Raw genomic sequence first — 17,745 nt, 5'->3', positions numbered from 1 at the left:
CCATTCCCTGGACCTCGACAGGAAGCAACTCTACTGCATGAGTTTTAAACATGACGCAACCCACAACTCCCTATCCATTAAGATGCAGTTACTGAAGAAAGAAACGGTCAATAAAACCATCTATGAAGACAGACATGGAACTGCACCCCTCAGTTCATCTGAAGTATTAAAACCAGTATCTTAAATCATCTCTATTTTTTTTTTTCTTTTTGTTATTCCAGTCTCGAAACTTTCTGGACTGACTGGATACAATCGAACCAAATACTTTCTAAAACGTAGATACGTCGAACTAATTGATGTCGGATACATAAAGATCCCGCACATCACACACCATCTATTGATCGCGCCTTTTGGATTCGCAGGTCTAATGAAATTTGCCTGTATCTAGGAATTGGAAGAAAACTCGGCCTGATCCGGGGACGTGAAGGAAAGGAAGAGACTCTGTATCACTACTGAGTGCCTTCACTGAAAGAGAGATATCGGACGAATACGAATACTGCCGAGTCGGCACAAACTGCTTGTGGGGGGAGAAAAAATGTAACAGAATGTTTCAGGCAGTACCGAAAAGGAGTCTTGCGGCATACTCGTAACACACCAATGAACGCACACGATATGCGACAGCTCTACTTGTGACGTCACGAAGCATTCTCGGTCCCTCGCTTCGCAGACCGCACCGCGCACCCGCCTCCTTACTCGCACACGCGACAGTGGATAGCGAGCCCCTGCGGGGTAGGCAGCCGCGCAGCGCACGCTAGCGCGCTTCGGCCGCGGCGCCTTCCGCTTCGGGTCAGACGTCGAGCACGTGGTTGAGGTAGGCGATGTAGCAGATGGCCAGCTTGAGGATCTCGATCTTGGAGAGCTTCTTGTCCGGAGGCAGCGTGGGCAGCAGCCGCCGCAGCTCGCAGAAGGCCACGTTGAACGCCTCGACGCGGATGCGCTCGCGCGTCGCGTGGGCGGTGCGGTACTTCTGCGTCGCCCGCCGGCGCCGCCTCCGCTCCTCGCGGCTCAGCGTCGACGACGAGGACGACGACGCCGCCCCCGAGGACGCCACGCCGCCCCCGCCGCCGCCCCCGCAGCTTCCCGTCGTCGAGGACGGGGTCGACGCTGCCGCGGCTGCTGATGCGTGGTGCAAGCCACTCGCTGTAAACATTCAGCGTTCCATAATGAGCAACCGCTTCAATTGACACAGTTTTTAAAAGACCTTACTCCAAATTTTGAGAAAATGAGTTAAGAACGGAACCAGTTTCTATACACATACACTACTGGCCATTAAAAGTGCTACACCAAGAAGAAATGCAGATGATAAACGAGTATTCATTGGACAAATATATTATACTAGAACTGGCATGTGATTACATTTTCACGCAATTTGGATGCATAGATCCTGAGAAATCAGTACCCAGAACAACCACCTCTGGCCGTAATAACGGCATTGATAGGCCTGGAGATTGAGTCAAACAGAGCTTGGATGGCGTTACAGGTACAGCTGCCCATGCAGCTTCAACACGAGACCACAGTTCGTCAAGAGTAGTTTTTGTGTTGGCAGAAGAGCCAACAACGTGTTACGAGTGGAGGCCGAAGAGCACGCGTTTTAGCTCGCGGAGGCTGGCGTGACGAGGGAAGAACTATACTGACCTGAGGTCTGGAACATGACAAGGAATGAGAAGCAGAAAGCGGACGTAATTAGTTTCATACTTAACTTTAACCCATTACTGATGAACGTCGCTCTTGACGGTACATGATTCAGAATATTATCTGTTCAGAATACATTCTTGAAGTAATTAGAGTAACTGAATATGGCGCCTTGCTAGGTCGTGGCAAATGACGTAGCTGAAGGCTATACTAAACTGTCGTCTCTGCAAATGACAGCGTATGTAGACAGTGACCCATCGCTAGCAAAGTCGGCTGTACAACTGAAGCGAGTGCTAGGGAGTCTCTCTGGACTAGACCTTCCGTGTGGCGGCGCTCGGTCTGCAATCACTGACAGTGGCGACACGCGGGTCCGACGTATACTAACGGACCGCGGCCGATTTAAAGGCTACCACCTAGCAAGTGTGGTGTCTGGCGGTGACACCACAGTAGTGATTGGCGTATTGTGACGAGCCAGTTGCTCGGCCACCATTGACTAGACGTTTTCAATTGGTGAGAGATCTGGAGAATGTGGTGGCCAGGGCAGTAGTCGAACATTTTCTGTTTCCAGAAAGGCCTGTACAGGACCTGCAACATGGCATCGTGCATTATCCTGTTGAAATGTAGGGTTTCGCAGGGATCGGATGAAGGGTAGAGCCACGGGTCATAAAGCATCTGAAATGTAACGTCCACTGTTCAAAGTGCCGTCAATGCGAACAAGAGGTGACCGAGACGTGTAACCAATGGCACTCTATACCATCACGCCGGGTGATACGCCAGTATGGCTATGACGAATACACGTTTCCAATGTGCGTTCACCGCGATGTCGCCAAACGCGGATGCGACCATCATGATGCTGTAAACAGAACCTGGATTCATCCGAAAAAATGACGTTTTGCCATCGTGCACCCAGGTTCGTCGTTGAGTACACCGTCGCAGGCGCTCCTCTCTGTGATGCAGCGTCAAGGGTAACCACAGCCACGGTCTCCGAGCTGGTCGTCCATGCTGCTGCAAATTTCGTCGAACTGTTCGTGCAGATGGTTGTTGTCTTGCAAACGTCCCCATCTGTTGACTCAGGGATCGAGACGTGACTGCACGATCCGTTACAGCCATGCGGATGCCTGTCATCTTGACTGCTAGTGATACGAGGCCGTTGGGATCCAACACGGCGTTCCGTATTACCCTCCTGAAGCCACCGATTCCATATTCTGCTAACAGTCATTGGATCTCGACCAACGCAGGCAGCAATGTCGCGATACGATAAACCGCAATTGCCATAGGATACAGTCCGACCTTTATCAAAGTCGGAAACGTGATGGTACGCATTTCTCCTCCTTACACGAGGCACCACAACAACGTTTCACCAGGCAACGCCGGTCAACTGCTGTTTGTGTATGACAAATCGGTAGGAAACATTCCTCATGTCAGCACGTTGTAGGTGTCGCCACCGGCACCAAACTTGTGTGAATGCTCTGAAAAGCTAATCATTTGCATATCACAGCATCTTCTCCCTGTCGGTTAAATTTCGCCTCTGTCACACGTCATCTTTGTTGTGTAGCAATTTTAATGGCCAGTAGTGTAAATACGTCTTTCTGCTTTAAATGCACTGTAAATGCGATTTTACGACTTCATTACTGCGACGTCATTTTTGAAAGAGCTTCACTCCTGGAGTAATGCCCTTTCAGTGGTGATCATATTCGCATGGCAGTTATCGAATACCTAATACACTATGCGTTATGCTTCGGTTTTCATAGTTTAACTGTTGTTATATCTGAAAGTCAGGGTCGAACCATGTTCCTCTATCCAAGTTAATCAGGCGTTGTGGCTTCTGAATACATAGGAGAATTACAGAAGCATACATGCAATTGTTTATTTCAGGAAGTGTTTGTTTTCAATTTTAAAAAGCCTTGCACCGCACCAAAGGCTATTAATAGGAACAAAACGCAGGACAGTCCACGTTTGATTACATTCCTCATGGATATGATTATTTGATGAAATGGACCTGTGCATTATGGTGAACGAAACCACTGTGTGTGTACTTTGGTTAGAGTAACAGTACAGTGGAAATGTATGAATAAATAAATAAATAAATAAATTGACCATGTGCATGAATAACGTCCTGAAGAAAAAGAACTTATTCCAAGATTTTGCCCTTAATTTTTTTCAACGAGATTGCAAAACTTAGCTACTACAGTAATAGTAAAGCATGCATTTCATTCTGCCCTCTAAACATTAGAGAGCCCATCCTGTTACGTTTGATATACTCATCTGCAGCATGTCCCATTGTTCCTGAAAACGTAAAATTTTGGAGTAAGATCCTTTTAAAAATTACTGTATTAGTTGTAACTAGTTTTTATTGGTTCAGAAAGACTACCGGTTTCGGGCAATTATAAGCTCATCTTCGGTTGTTTTAATAATAATGGGGATTGACTGACCAACTACGAATATTAATTTGATACGGTCGGGCTAGTCAGAATGGAAACCCGAGCGTCGCACCAGATAACCGAAGGAAAGTGAACGGTCAAAATAAGGAAAATGGACAGAATTATTGAGAGGACATCACGGAATAACGTAAAATGACTTACACCGTGAGGGGTGTAGCCGATGCACAGTGTGAATATTAGGCTGCGGGCAGGTGACCGCCACATGTGAAGGTAAGATAAAGAATGACGCGGCGGTAGAAGGCAGCCGCAAAATAAAATAAAACAAAATAAAAAGAACTAACGACCGACACACAACAAGGGAAATGAAGCGATGTACTGGAGAATGGCGTAAGAGATGAGTGACTAGTCTGAACATTAACTTAAGGCGAAAATATCGTAAGTGAATAGAAGGTGGTTAAATGTAAAGTAAGACGAGAATTATGTACTTGGGATTAAATACTGAGAGTCCTCAATCATCTGTAAAAATCATTCACTGAAGAGCCAAAGAAACGGGTACTCCCGCCTAATATCGTGTATGGCTCCCGCGAGCGAGCAGAAGTGCCGCAACACGATGTGGTATGGACTCAGCTAATGTTTGAAATAGTGCAGGAGGGAAATGACACCATAAATCCTGGAGGGCTGTCCATAAATCTGTAAGAGTACGAGGTGGTGGAGATCTTTTCTGAACAGCACGTTGCAAGGTAACCTAGATGTGCTAAATAACGTCAGGGGAGTTTAATGGCCAGCGGAAGTGTTTAAACTCAGAAGAGTGTTCCTGTAGCCACTCAGTAGCAATTCTGAAAGTGTGTTGTGTCGCATTGGCCTCCTGCAATGCCCAAGTCCGTCGGAATGCACAATGGACACGATCAGACAGGACGCTTACGTACGTGTCACCTGTCTGAGTCGTACCTAGACGTATCAGGAGTCCCATATTACTCCAACAGTACACGCCTCACACCGTTACAGAGCCCACACTGGCTTGAACAGTCCCCTGCTCACATGCAGGGTCCATGGATTCACGAGGTTGTTTCCATACTGGTACACGTCCATCCGCTCGATACAATTTGAAACGAGACTCGTCCGAACAGGCAACATGTTTCCAGTCACCAACAGTCTAATTTCGATGTTAACGGGCCCAGGTGAGGCATAAAGCTTTGTGTCATGCAGTCATCAAGGGTACACGAGTGGGCCTTCGGCTGCGAAAGCCCACATCGATGATGTTTCGTTGACCGGTTCGCACACTGATACTTGTTGATGACCCAGCATTGAAATCCTTAGGCACTTTGCGGAGGGATTGTACTTCTGTCAAGTTGAACGATTCTGTTCAGTCGTCGTTAGTCCCTTTCTTACAGGATCTTTTTCCGGCCGCAGCAATGTCGGACATTTGATGTTTTACCGGATTCCTGATATTCACGGTGACCTCGTGAAATGGCCATACAGGAAAAGCCGAACTTCATCGCTACCTCGAAGATTCTGTGTCCCATCGCTCGTGCGCCGACTACAACACCACGTACAAACTCGCTTAAATCTTGATAACCTGCCATTGTAGCAGCAGTAACCGATCTAACAACTGCACCAGACACTTTTCTTCTGTAGACGTTGCCGACTGCAGCGCCGTATTCTGCCTGTTCACATATCTCTGTATTTGAATACACATGCCTATACCAGTTTCTTTGGCGCTTCAGTATGTAAGAGATAAAATTAAAAAAAACTTAAAAAATAAAAAAGCCAGAAACGAGCCAGTAGTGGCAATCTGGATAAAAATAAGATAAACACAACGACATTAAGTATCCACAAAAGAAGAATAGTATAAAATAGGCGACTAGAACTAAAAATGGTTCAACCTAAATCGTTAGAATATAAAATAAGGTAAAAATTATGTTCTTGGGGATAGACGGTGAGAGTTCTCAACCATCTATTATTTCCCTAAGATTTTTGTCTCAAAGGAATTATATTTTTCTTTTTAGATCTTTAATTTGTCACCTGAATGATACGATTTTCCCTTTGTGGTTACCTAATGTTGTTATGTTTATTTTTTATCAAACGTGCCACTGCTGGCTCGTTTTGGGGTTTTCATATTTTGAAAAGTTTTTAAACTTTGTCTTTTAAATCAGTTTTAACACAAAGTTGGCCACTCTCACCATTTTTTCTGAAGTACGTAATTTTCAGCTTATTTTATATTGTGACGATGTTCATTTAACCATATTTTATCAAATTATTCTGTATTCACCATTTGTTAACGTTCGGCCTAGTCAGCCTCCTCTTGCTCTATTAGCCACTGGACGGTAGCTAGTTTTCGTGCCTGTCTGCCTTCCACCACCACGTCATTCCAAATCTCAGCTTCACATGTGGTCGTTACCGGCCAAGCGCCCCAAAGAGTGAGCTATTGTACGTCGTTCGGTGGCTTTCTCTTAGTAATTCTCGTCCTTGTTATTCCATTGGCTGTTCAGGCCTTCATTATGTTATTCTGTCACTATCTGGTGTGACACTCGTGTTATCGTTCTGAGTGATCCGACCGTACCTACCTCATATTCATAGATGTACAGTGAATGCCTACTATTGTTAAAACAACGAGTCTTTAAGTCTTATGCAGTCTCATCATTTTCCGTTTTGCAGTCTTATACATCTGAACACGGGCTTCTAATTGCCCGAAACAGATCGTGTTTTTGAATGAATAAAAACCGTTTACAACTCAAGCGGTTGTTAATCTGATTCTGCTATGAAGCTCAGTTACGGATGTCCTTCCTACGAAATCTTATGAAGATATTTGCGTTTAAAAAAATGGTCTGTGATATTACTCCAGTAATGGGATTCCACTGTGCAGGATTTCACAGCTAGTGCGTCTTTGATAATTTCTGTTTTATGGGAGTTAGGCTGTGCTCCAAGGCATGTTTCTGAGCCATTAAACGTTTTGTAGTCCGACGTCACATATCCTAACACTCTACAGTAACAAACCTTACCAAAAGTGATGCATTTTTGTAATTGTGATGAGGTACCATAGTCCGAGGAGCTTAGGGGACGATCCATATGAGTATCGCTACTAAAAGGACTCAGTTAAATATCGGTTCGATGATAAATCACACAAATCTTAAGGGTGTTAATTTAACTAAATACACTGAAGTGCTAAAGAAACTCATATAGGCATGCGTATTCAAATACGGAGAAACAGGCAGAATATGGCGCTGCTGTCGGAAACGCCCATAGAAGACAACAAGGGTCTGGCGCAGTTGTTAAATCTGTTACTTTTGCTACAATGGCAGGTCATCAAAATTTAAGTCAGTATGAACGTGATATTATAGTCTGCAGACGAGCGATGGAACACAGCATATCCGAGGTAGCGATGAAGTGGGGATTTTCCTGTACGACTATTTCACGAATGTACCGTGAATATCAGGAATCCGGCAAAACATCAAATCTCCGACATCACTGCGGCCGGAAAAAGATCCTGCAAGAACGGGACCAACGATGACTGAAGAGAATCGTTCAAACTGACAGAAGTGCAACCCTTCAGCAAAATTGCTGCAGATTTCAATGCTGGGCCGTCAACAAGTGTCAGCGTGCGAAACATTCAACGAAACGTCATCGATATGGGCTTTCGGATCCGAAGGCCCACTCGTGTACCCTTGATGACTGCACGACACGAAGCTTTACGCCTCGCCTGGGCCCGTCAACACAGACATTGGACTGTTGATGCCTGTCCGAACGAGTCTCGTTTCAAATTGTATCGAGCGGATCTACGTGTACGGGTATGGAGACAAACTCATGAACCCATCGACCGTGCATGTCAGCAGTGGACTGTTCAGGCTGGTGGAGGCTCTGTAATGGTGCGGGTGAATGCAAATAGTTCAAATGGCTCTGAGCACTATGGGACTTAACATCTGTGGTCATCAGTCCCCTAGAACTCAGAACTTCTTAGACCTAACTAACCTAAGGACATCTCACACATCCATGCCCGCGGCAGGAATTGAAGCTACGACCGTAGCGGTCACGCGGTTCCGGACTGAAGCGCCTAGAACCGCACGGCCACACCGGCCGGCCGGGTGAGTGCAGTTGGAGTGATATGGGACCCCTGATACGTCTAGATACGACTCTGATAGGTCACACATACGTAAGCATCGTGTCTTATCACCTCCATCCACTCATGTCCATTGTGCACTCCGGCGGACTTGGGCAATTCCAGCAAGACAATGTGAGTCACCACACGTTTGGAATTGCTACATAGTGGCTCCAGGATCACTCTTCTGAGTTTAAACACTTCCACTGGGCAAAAACTCCCCACACATTACCGAGCATATCTGGGATACCTTCCTACGTGTTGTTCAGAAATGATCTCGACCCCCTCGAACTCTTACGGATTTATGGATAACCCTGCAGGATTCATGGTTTCATTTCCCTCCAGCACTACTTCAGACATTTGTCGAGTCCACCCCACGTCATGTTGCGGCACTTCTGCGAATTCGCGGCGGCCTCTACACGATATTAGGCAGGTGTACCAGTTTCTTTGGCTCTTCAGTCTACTAGGATTAACAGTTTTGAACAACGTAAACTGGAGCAACCACGCTGATAATGTTGTGAGGAGGACGGACCAAAGACTGCGTTCTATTAGCAGAACACTTAGTATAAATCTAGTGAAGGGACTGACTAGACTGTGCTTGTCGGTCCTCTTCGAGAGCACTGCTGTGCGATGTGGGATCTTTTGCAGACAGGATTGACGAAGGACATCTAAAAAGTTCAAATGAGGTCAGCTCATTTCATATTATAGCTAAGAAGGGAAAGAGTATAACTGCTATGATACACAAGCTGGGTTGGCAACAATTGAAACAAAGGCGTTTTTCCAAGCAATGAGATCGTTTCGTGAAATTTCCATCACCAATTTTCGGCTTCTAATGTCATAATATTTTGTTGCCGCCCATTACATAGGGATGAATGACCATTGTAATAAAATAAGAGAAATCAGAGCTCGAACGGAAAGATTCAACCGTTCGTTATTTCCCCACTCTGTTTGAGACTGGAACGGTAAAGCGATCATGTCTGCATCTATCTTCATTTAGCGGTGATACCAGCTTCAGTTAATAGCAAAAAATGTTGGCATTGTTTCTTATTCTCCTTAAAAATTACACAAGCCATATTAGACGCAGCCATTAAATGAGCTTCATCAATCAAAATTTAGCCTATAACAATTAATGTGAGAATCTAATGCAAGAATCATCGCAATAAATTCTGCTTTTATCACTACTAAATTACATCAAATACACTACTGGCCATTAAAATTGCTACACCACGAACATGACGTGCTACAGACGCGAAATTTAACCGACAGGAAGAAGAGGCTGTGATATGAAAATGATCAGCTTTTCAGTGCATTCACACAAGGATGGCGCCGGTGGCGACACCTACAACGTGCTGACGTGAGGAAAGTTTCCAACAGATTTCTCATACACAAACAGCAGTTGACCGGCGTCGCCTGGTGAAACGTTGTTGTGATGCCTCGTGTAAGGAGGAGAAATGCGTACCATCACGTTTCCGACTTTGATAAAGGTCGGACTGTATCCTATGGCAATTGCGGTTTATCGTATCGCGACATTGCTGCCTGCGTTGGTCGAGATCCAATGACTGTTAGCAGAATATGGAATCGGTGGCTTCAGGAGGGTAATACGGAACGCCGTGTTGGATCCCAACGGCCTCGTATCACTAACAGTCGAGATGACAGGCATATTATCCGCACGGCCGTAGCGGATCGTGCAGCCACGTCTCGATCCCTGAGTCAACAGATGCGGGACGTTTACAAGACAACAACCATCTGCACGAAGAGTTCGACGACGTTTGCAGCAGCGTGGACTATCAGCTGGGAGACCATGGCTGCGGTTACCCTTGACGCTGCATCACAGACAGGAGCGTCTGTGATGGTGTACTCAACGACGAAGCTGGGTGCACAAATGGCAAAACGTCATTTTTTCGGATGAATCCAGGTTCTGTTTACAGCATCACGATGGTCGCATCCGTGTTTGGCGACATCGCGGTGAACGCACATTGGAAGCGTGTATTCGCCATCGCCATACTGGCGTATCACTCGGCGTGGTGGTATGGGGTGCCATTGGTTACACGTGTCGGTCACCTCTTGTTCGCACTGACAGCTCTTTGAACAGTGGACGTTACATTTCAGATGTGTTACGACCCGTAGCTCTACCCTTCATTCGATCCCTGCGAAACCCTACATTTCAGCAGGATAATGCACGACCGCGCGTTGTAGGTCCTGTACGGGCCTTTCTGATACAGAAAATGTTCAACTGCTGCCCTGGCCAGCACATTCTCCAATTCTCTCACTAATTGTAAACGTCTGGTTAATGGTGGCCGAGCAACTGGCTCGTCACAATACTCCAATCACTACTCTTGACGAACTGTGGTATCGTGTTGAAGCTGTATGGGCAACTGTACCCAGCTGTACCTGTACACGCCATCCAAGCTCTGTTTGACCCAATGCCCAGGCGTATCAAGGCTGTTATTACGGCCAGAGGTGGTTGTCCTGGGTACCGATTTCTCAGGATCTATGCACCAAATTGCGTGAGAATGTAATGACATGCCAGTTCTAGTATAATATATTTGTCCAATGAATACCCGTTTTTCATCGGAATTTCTTCTCGGTTTAGCAATTTTAATGGCCAGTAGTGTAGATCAAATCGGATTTGTAAAAGCGCCCCAAGAACGACTCTCCTCTACCGGTAAGTAATGATGCCGTGTAATGATTACCTGGAGGGTTCAAATCGGTCTACAACATCACCGCTCACGCTAGTCCACACGCAGTAAACACAATCGAGGTGAAAGCATGGCATCCTGAGTTTTGAGCCAATGGGCGCCGATATCACCACTGCCTACTCTCTCCCTCCCTAGTCTGGACTGATGTCTAGGTGCAGCGCTGCACCTTACCTGCGTTGACACGCGCGCAGTGCCTGGTGAGGGCGCCGCTGGAACTGGAGGAGCTGGAGACGGCTCCAGGACTGGGACCGGGGTCGGCGGCGGCCGCCACGACGCACGCGGCGCCCAGCTGCGGCGTCGAGATATGCATCTGCGGTGGCAGGCCCCTGAGCAAAACAAGTGGGTCTGTTGATAAAATATAAACATCTTTCATAAATTGTGATTTGACAATAGACAATAGAAATATACACGTCTTACAGTTGAAGTTAAAATTATGTACCAAACACAAGTTCGTCCATCGGCAAAGATCCCTAGCTTCCTATCTCCTTCGAGTAGCTGTGGTTAAATTGCAATTTTGGTTTCTCTAGCACGTAACTTGAGCAGTATTACAGCTCACATATTGTTCACCAAGTTTCTATCCGGCTCGCTGGAAGGAAACCTTGATGATGATGGTAATGACGCTAAATGCGACCGCATAAGAACGCATCTTACAGCATGATGTACTGCTTACTATAGAGCAACAGTTGGGGATGATGGTTGTATGAGCATGACAATGCACCCTGTCACAAAGCAACATCTGTGAAGGAATGGTTTGTCGACAGCAAAACTCCTGAAATGGGCTGGCTTACCCGGAGTCTCAACCTCAACCCAATGGAACACCTGCGGGCTGAGTTAGAAAGACGGCTTTCCTCTGGATCCTGGCGTCCAGATGACTACCTTGTCTGGTTTCCGCTCTTGAGGAAGAATAGGCTGTCATTCCCCACAGACATTCAGACAGCTCAGTGGAAGCGTCTCCAGCAAAGCCGTCGCAAAGGCGGGAGATGTACGCGTCCCATATTAATACGAGAGTGAGTCAAATTAAAACCTTAAATTTGTAATAACAAATCGAAATTTCGCGCCGTTGTCCTGTAAGTTGGTAAGCGTGCTACAAACAGCGTGCAGAATGGCCTGTAGGTGGCAGCATAGTGCAGTTGCACACATACCGCCGCCGCATCAGTATAATGATGGCCACCCCACTTGCGACTTGCACCAGGACTTGCACCAGGGAAGAACAGCGTTCTGTTATTCTGTTTTTGTGTAGTGAAGGTGTGAAACCTATTGATATTCATCGATGAATGAGGGTTTAGTACGGTGATGCATGTTAGCACAGCAGGAAGTTCGCAAATGGTGTGGCTTCAAATCAGACACAACGAGTTGTGACTCCACAGAACATTGCATCAGTTGAAGCCATAGTGAAGGAAAACCGCCGAGTGACACTGAATGACATTGCAGCATATTTGGATTAGCCGAGCGGTCTAAGGCGCTGCTGTCATGGACTGTGCGGCTGGTCCCGGCGGAGGTTCGAGTTAGGATAATTTAGGTTAAGTAGTGTGTAAGCTTAGGTTAAGTCCCATAAGATTTCACAGACATTTGAACATTTTTTGCAGCATGTTTACAGATTAGTCATGGGTCAGCACACCACATTGTGCATGATGTGCTCCAGTTTCACAAAGTGTCTGCAAGATGGGTGCCACGGCAGCTGACTCCTGAAATGAGAGAACGAAGTGTTGATGCTTGTGAAGAACTTCTTCGGCGCTTTGAACGAGAAGGTGATGGCTTCCTTGCAAGAATCGTTAGTGGGGACGAAATCTGGGCTCACTTCCACCAACCGGAAACGAAGAGAGCGAGCAAGGAATGGCGCCATCCCTCAATCGCAAACCAAAAATTTTTGGAACAGAACCATCAGGTGACTCTTATTTTGGACTAAAAAAGCGTCATTTTGGAGCATTACATGCCTAGAGGGACCACTGCCACCAGTTCATCATGCACAGATCTCCTAAAAAATCATTTGTGGCCTGCAATCAAATCAAAGCGACGTGGATTGCTGTCAGCAGGTGTCCTTTTGCAACATGACAATGCAAGGCCCGACACAGCCCGTAAAACAGTTGCAACAATCACAGACCTGCATTTTGAGTGTCTTCCTCATCCACCATACTCACCAGACCTTGCCCCAAGTGATTTCCATAAGTCTGGACCACTCAGAGACGCAATGGGAGGAAAGAAGTTCCGTTCTGATGAAGAGGTACGCCACGCGGTGCATGAGTGGTTGCGCAGACTACCAAAAGAATTTTCTTCTAAAGGAATTTATGCGCTTTGTAAGCGCTGGAGGACTTGCATTGAGCGTGGGGGAGATTGTGTTGAAAAGTGACACAGCTTTGTACCACTTCTGCACAATAAATAATGTTTAAAAAAGTATTTAAGGCTTTCATTTGACTCACCCTCGTATCCACTTACAGGTGTCGGGATAATTTTGATAAAATTGTGTACAGTTATGAAGCTTTCCTGAAAGATACCTGCCTGAGACCGCTTTAGTTGCAGCCTATACATATGGAAAATCTTAAGACTCTCTGGAAGCGCAACACAGAAAAAGTCATCCCAGGAGTCATGACGCTAAGACAGTGCAACGCCACCCCTAGCTTTGATACTGGTCGAAATTCGGTCAAGAGTAGAGCACACAGATTTTTTCTTGTATGTCATATGCAGACACTCATTCATCAGTGAATACGCTAGAGCTACCAAATTGCAGAGAGACTGACCTGTGCCAATAATCCACTGTTCCAAACAGTGTCAGATACTATAGAATTAAGACTGGGAGAGTTAGCTGGCCAATGGGGATGAGTGTTCATCAAACCAGGAACATATGCGCGCACCCCTGAGAACACGGCTGTTGTCATATTGCCGCGCGGGATTAGCCGAGCGATCTATTGCGCTGCAGTCATGAAGTGTGCGGCTGGTCCCGGCGGAGGTTCGAGTCCTGCCGCGGGCATGGGTGTGTGTGTTTGTCCCTAGGATAATTTAGGTTAGGTAGTGTGTCAGCTTAGGGACTGATGACCTTAGCAGTTAAGTCCCATAAGGTTTCACACACATTTGAACATTTGTTGTCGAATTGGAAGATGTAGCGTACACAGCACACTCATCATGATGGTGAAAGGCCAACAACTGGTCATGGAGAATCCTGAATTAAACATCCTGGTTCACACTCATGGTAGCCTGAATAATTTTGCCCAAGTCACGGTACATAAAAAACCCACAAAACATAACAGGACCACTTCTGTACCGAACCCACTCTGTCCACAGGCGTCGGGTCGAATACCCCATTGGGCCTTCGGCGGTCTCGCCAGCCCGCAGCATTTGAAAAGAGGCCAAATAGCGAGTCGTCGAACCACAATACACGCCTCCAAGCAGCTGTTATCTATTTTCTGTGTCGTATTGCCCACTGAAGGCGAGCATCGCTGTGTGCTTCTGTGAGCACTGATCACTGACGTGCTACCTGAACAGAAAATGTCAGTCATAGGCAGTTTCGTTCCCAAAGTTCTCTCCGAAACTGATTGAAATGGACTTGCATTTACTGGCCGGCCGGAGTGGCCGCGCGGTTCTAGGCGCTACATCTGGAACCGCGCGACCGCTACGGTCGCAGGTTCGAATCCTGCCTCGGGATTGGATGTGTGTGCTGTCCTTAGGTTAGTTAGGTTTAAGTAGTTCTAAGTTCTAGGGGACTGATGACCTCAGAAGTTAAGTCCCATAGTGCTCGGAACCATTTGAACCATTTGAACTTGCATTTACTAAAAGCAGCAATTATGGAACCCAGTATGTTGTCGTCGACGGTGAGTGTTCCTCACGGACTAGGGTATCGTCAGGAGTGCTTCAGAGATCTCTGATGGAACCGCTCTTATTCTCCATATACAGGGTGTTACAAAAAGGTACGGCCAAACTTTCAGGAAACATTCCTCACACACAGATAAAGAAAACATGTTATGTGGACATGTGTCCGGAAACGCTTAATTTCCATGTTAGAGCTCATTTTAGTTTCGTTCTTCCACCTACGCTCAATGCAGTACGTAAACATGATTTCATACGCGATACTCTACCTGTGCTGCTAGAACATGTGCCTTTACAAGTACGACACAACACGTGGTTCATGCACGATGGAACTCCTGCACATTTCAGTCGAAGTGTTCGTACGCTTCTCAACAACAGATTCGGTGACCGATGGATTGGTAGAGGCGGACCAATTCCGTGGCCTCCACGCTCTCCTGACCTCAACCCTCTTGATTTTCATTTATGGGGGCATTTGAAAGCTCTTGTCTACGCAACCCCGGTACCAAATGTAGAGACTCTTCGTGCTCGTATTGTGGACGGCTGTGATACAATACGCCATTCTCCAGGGCTGCATCAGCGCATCAGGTATTCCATGCGACGGAGGGTGGATGCATGTATCCTCGCTAGCGAAGGACATTTTGAACACTTCCTGTAACAAAGTGTTTGAAGTCACGCTGGTACGTTCTGTTGCTGTGTATTTCCATTCCATGATTAATGTGATTCGAAGAGAAGTAATAAAATGAGCTCTAACATGGAAAGTAAGCGTTTGCGGACACATGTCCACATAACATATTATCTTTCTTTGTGTGTGAGGAATGTTTCCTGAAAGTTTGGCCGTACCTTTTTGTAACACCCTCTCTAGTTTCTTTGTGCGAATGCGCACAGGTTGCTCGAACTCTTATGTTAATCGTCACCTCAGTGTACGCGTGTAATGACTGGATGGGCAAATATCTATTAGGTACATTACGTATCTAGATTGTGGACTGTTGGGAATGTGGGTCTCACGGGAAGTGTACAAGGGATAAGTCCCTGCAGTCGCGCTATTCATCTGTCCCCTCGGTGGCTCAGATGGATGTCAGCACGGTAGCTCAGCGTGTTCGGTCAGAGGGCTGCTCGCCCTCTGTAACAAAAAAACTGAGTAAAGAAATCAACGATCAACTTGAACGGATGTCTCGTGACGTCCGCCCAGACCAAACACAACGATCAATACCGAATAAAATGAAAAAAAAAGATGGATAGAGCGTCTGCCATGTAGGCAGGAGATCCCGGGTTCGAGTCCCGGTCGCGGCACACATTTTCAGTTGTCCCCGTCGAGGTATATCAACAACACCTGTAGGCAGCTGAGGTTTCCAATTAATTATCATTTATTCCAGAAAAGCTGCACGGTCAACAATGGTATCTGTTCTTTCGAGAACAGTAACTATCTTCATATACACTCCTGGAAATGGAAAAAAGAACACATTGACACCGGTGTGTCAGACCCACCATACTTGCTCCGGACACTGCGAGAGGGCTGTACAAGCAATGATCACACGCACGGCACAGCGGACACACCAGGAACCGCGGTGTTGGCCGTCGAATGGCGCTAGCTGCGCAGCATTTGTGCACCGCCGCCGTCAGTGTCAGCCAGTTTGCCGTGGCATACGGAGCTCCATCGCAGTCTTTAACACTGGTAGCATGCCGCGACAGCGTGGACGTGAACCGTATGTGCAGTTGACGGACTTTGAGCGAGGGCGTATAGTGGGCATGCGGGAGGCCGGGTGGACGTACCGCCGAATTGCTCAACACGTGGGGCGTGAGGTCTCCACAGTACATCGATGTTGTCGCCAGTGGTCGGCGGAAGGTGCACGTGCCCGTCGACCTGGGACCGGACCGCAGCGACGCACGGATGCACGCCAAGACCGTAGGATCCTACGCAGTGCCGTAGGGGACCGCACCGCCACTTCCCAGCAAATTAGGGACACTGTTGCTCCTGGGGTATCGGCGAGGACCATTCGCAACCGTCTCCATGAAGCTGGGCTACGGTCCCGCACACCGTTAGGCCGTCTTCCGCTCACGCCCCAACATCGTGCAGCCCGCCTCCAGTGGTGTCGCGACAGGCGTGAATGGAGGGACGAATGGAGACGTGTCGTCTTCAGCGATGAGAGTCGCTTCTGCCTTGGTGCCAATGATGGTCGTATGCGTGTTTGGCGCCGTGCAGGTGAGCACCACAGTCAGGACTGCATACGACCGAGGCACACAGGGCCAACACCCGGCATCATGGTGTGGGGAGCGATCTCCTACACTGGCCGTACACCACTGGTGATCGTCGAGGGGACACTGAATAGTGCACGGTACATCCAAACCGTCATCGAACCCATCGTTCTACCATTCCTAGACCGGCAAGGGAACGTGCTGTTCCAAGAGGACAATGCACGTCTGCATGTATCCCGTGCCACCCAACGTGCTCTAGAAGGTGTAAGTCAACTACCCTGGCCAGCAAGATCTCCGGATCTGTCCCCCATTGAGCATGTTTGGGACGGGATGAAGCGTCGTCTCACGCGGTCTGCACGTCCAGCACGAACGCTGGTCCAACTGAGGCGCCAGGTGGAAATGGCATGGCAAGCCGTTCCACAGGACTACATCCAGCATCTCTACGATCGTCTCCATGGGAGAATAGCAGCCTGCATTGCTGCGAAAGGTGGATATACACTGTACTAGTGCCGACATTGTGCATGCTCTGTTGCCTGTGTCTATGTGCCTGTGGTTCTGTCAGTGTGATCATGTGATGTATCTGACCCCAGGAATGTGTCAAAGTTTCCCCTTCCTGGGACAATGAATTCACGGTGTTCTTATTTCAATTTCCAGGAGTGTATATTTCACATAAATGTCACGGTGTCCCAAGAAAATCATCCGGCCCACACAACTGCCTCAGTTTTTGATCGAGAAACATAATTCGTTCTGAAATATTTCTCATTTAATTCAATATTTGTGAAAAAAAAAATTCCCTAGTAGTAGAACGTTATAAAAGTATATACACTCCTGGAAATGGAAAAAAGAACACATTGACACCGGTGTGTCAGACCCACCATACTTGCTCCGGACACTGCGAGAGGGCTGTACAAGCAATGATCACACGCACGGCACAGCGGACACACCAGGA

At 47.2% G+C, this 17,745-nt stretch overlaps 1 protein-coding gene across 1 annotated transcript in view; it reads right to left on the bottom strand.

Moving 5' to 3' along the window:
* Positions 1-787: 787 nt before the first annotated feature.
* Positions 788-17,745, bottom strand: part of LOC124550701 (helix-loop-helix protein 1-like) — a 35,378-nt gene continuing 18,420 nt past the window's right edge. The window contains exons 2-3 of the mRNA XM_047125424.1: positions 10,972-11,131; positions 788-967 (exon numbers count right to left, since the gene is read on the bottom strand). Of these exons, the coding sequence (XP_046981380.1) occupies positions 788-967; positions 10,972-11,131 (340 nt within the window). The remainder of the gene's footprint in view (positions 968-10,971; positions 11,132-17,745) is intronic.

This window comes from Schistocerca americana, chromosome 9, assembly GCF_021461395.2.
Source record: "Schistocerca americana isolate TAMUIC-IGC-003095 chromosome 9, iqSchAmer2.1, whole genome shotgun sequence".
Lineage (NCBI taxonomy): Eukaryota > Metazoa > Arthropoda > Insecta > Orthoptera > Acrididae > Schistocerca > Schistocerca americana.
The sequence above is the reverse complement of the archived record's forward strand: the minus strand, read 5'-3'. Positions and strand labels throughout refer to the sequence as shown.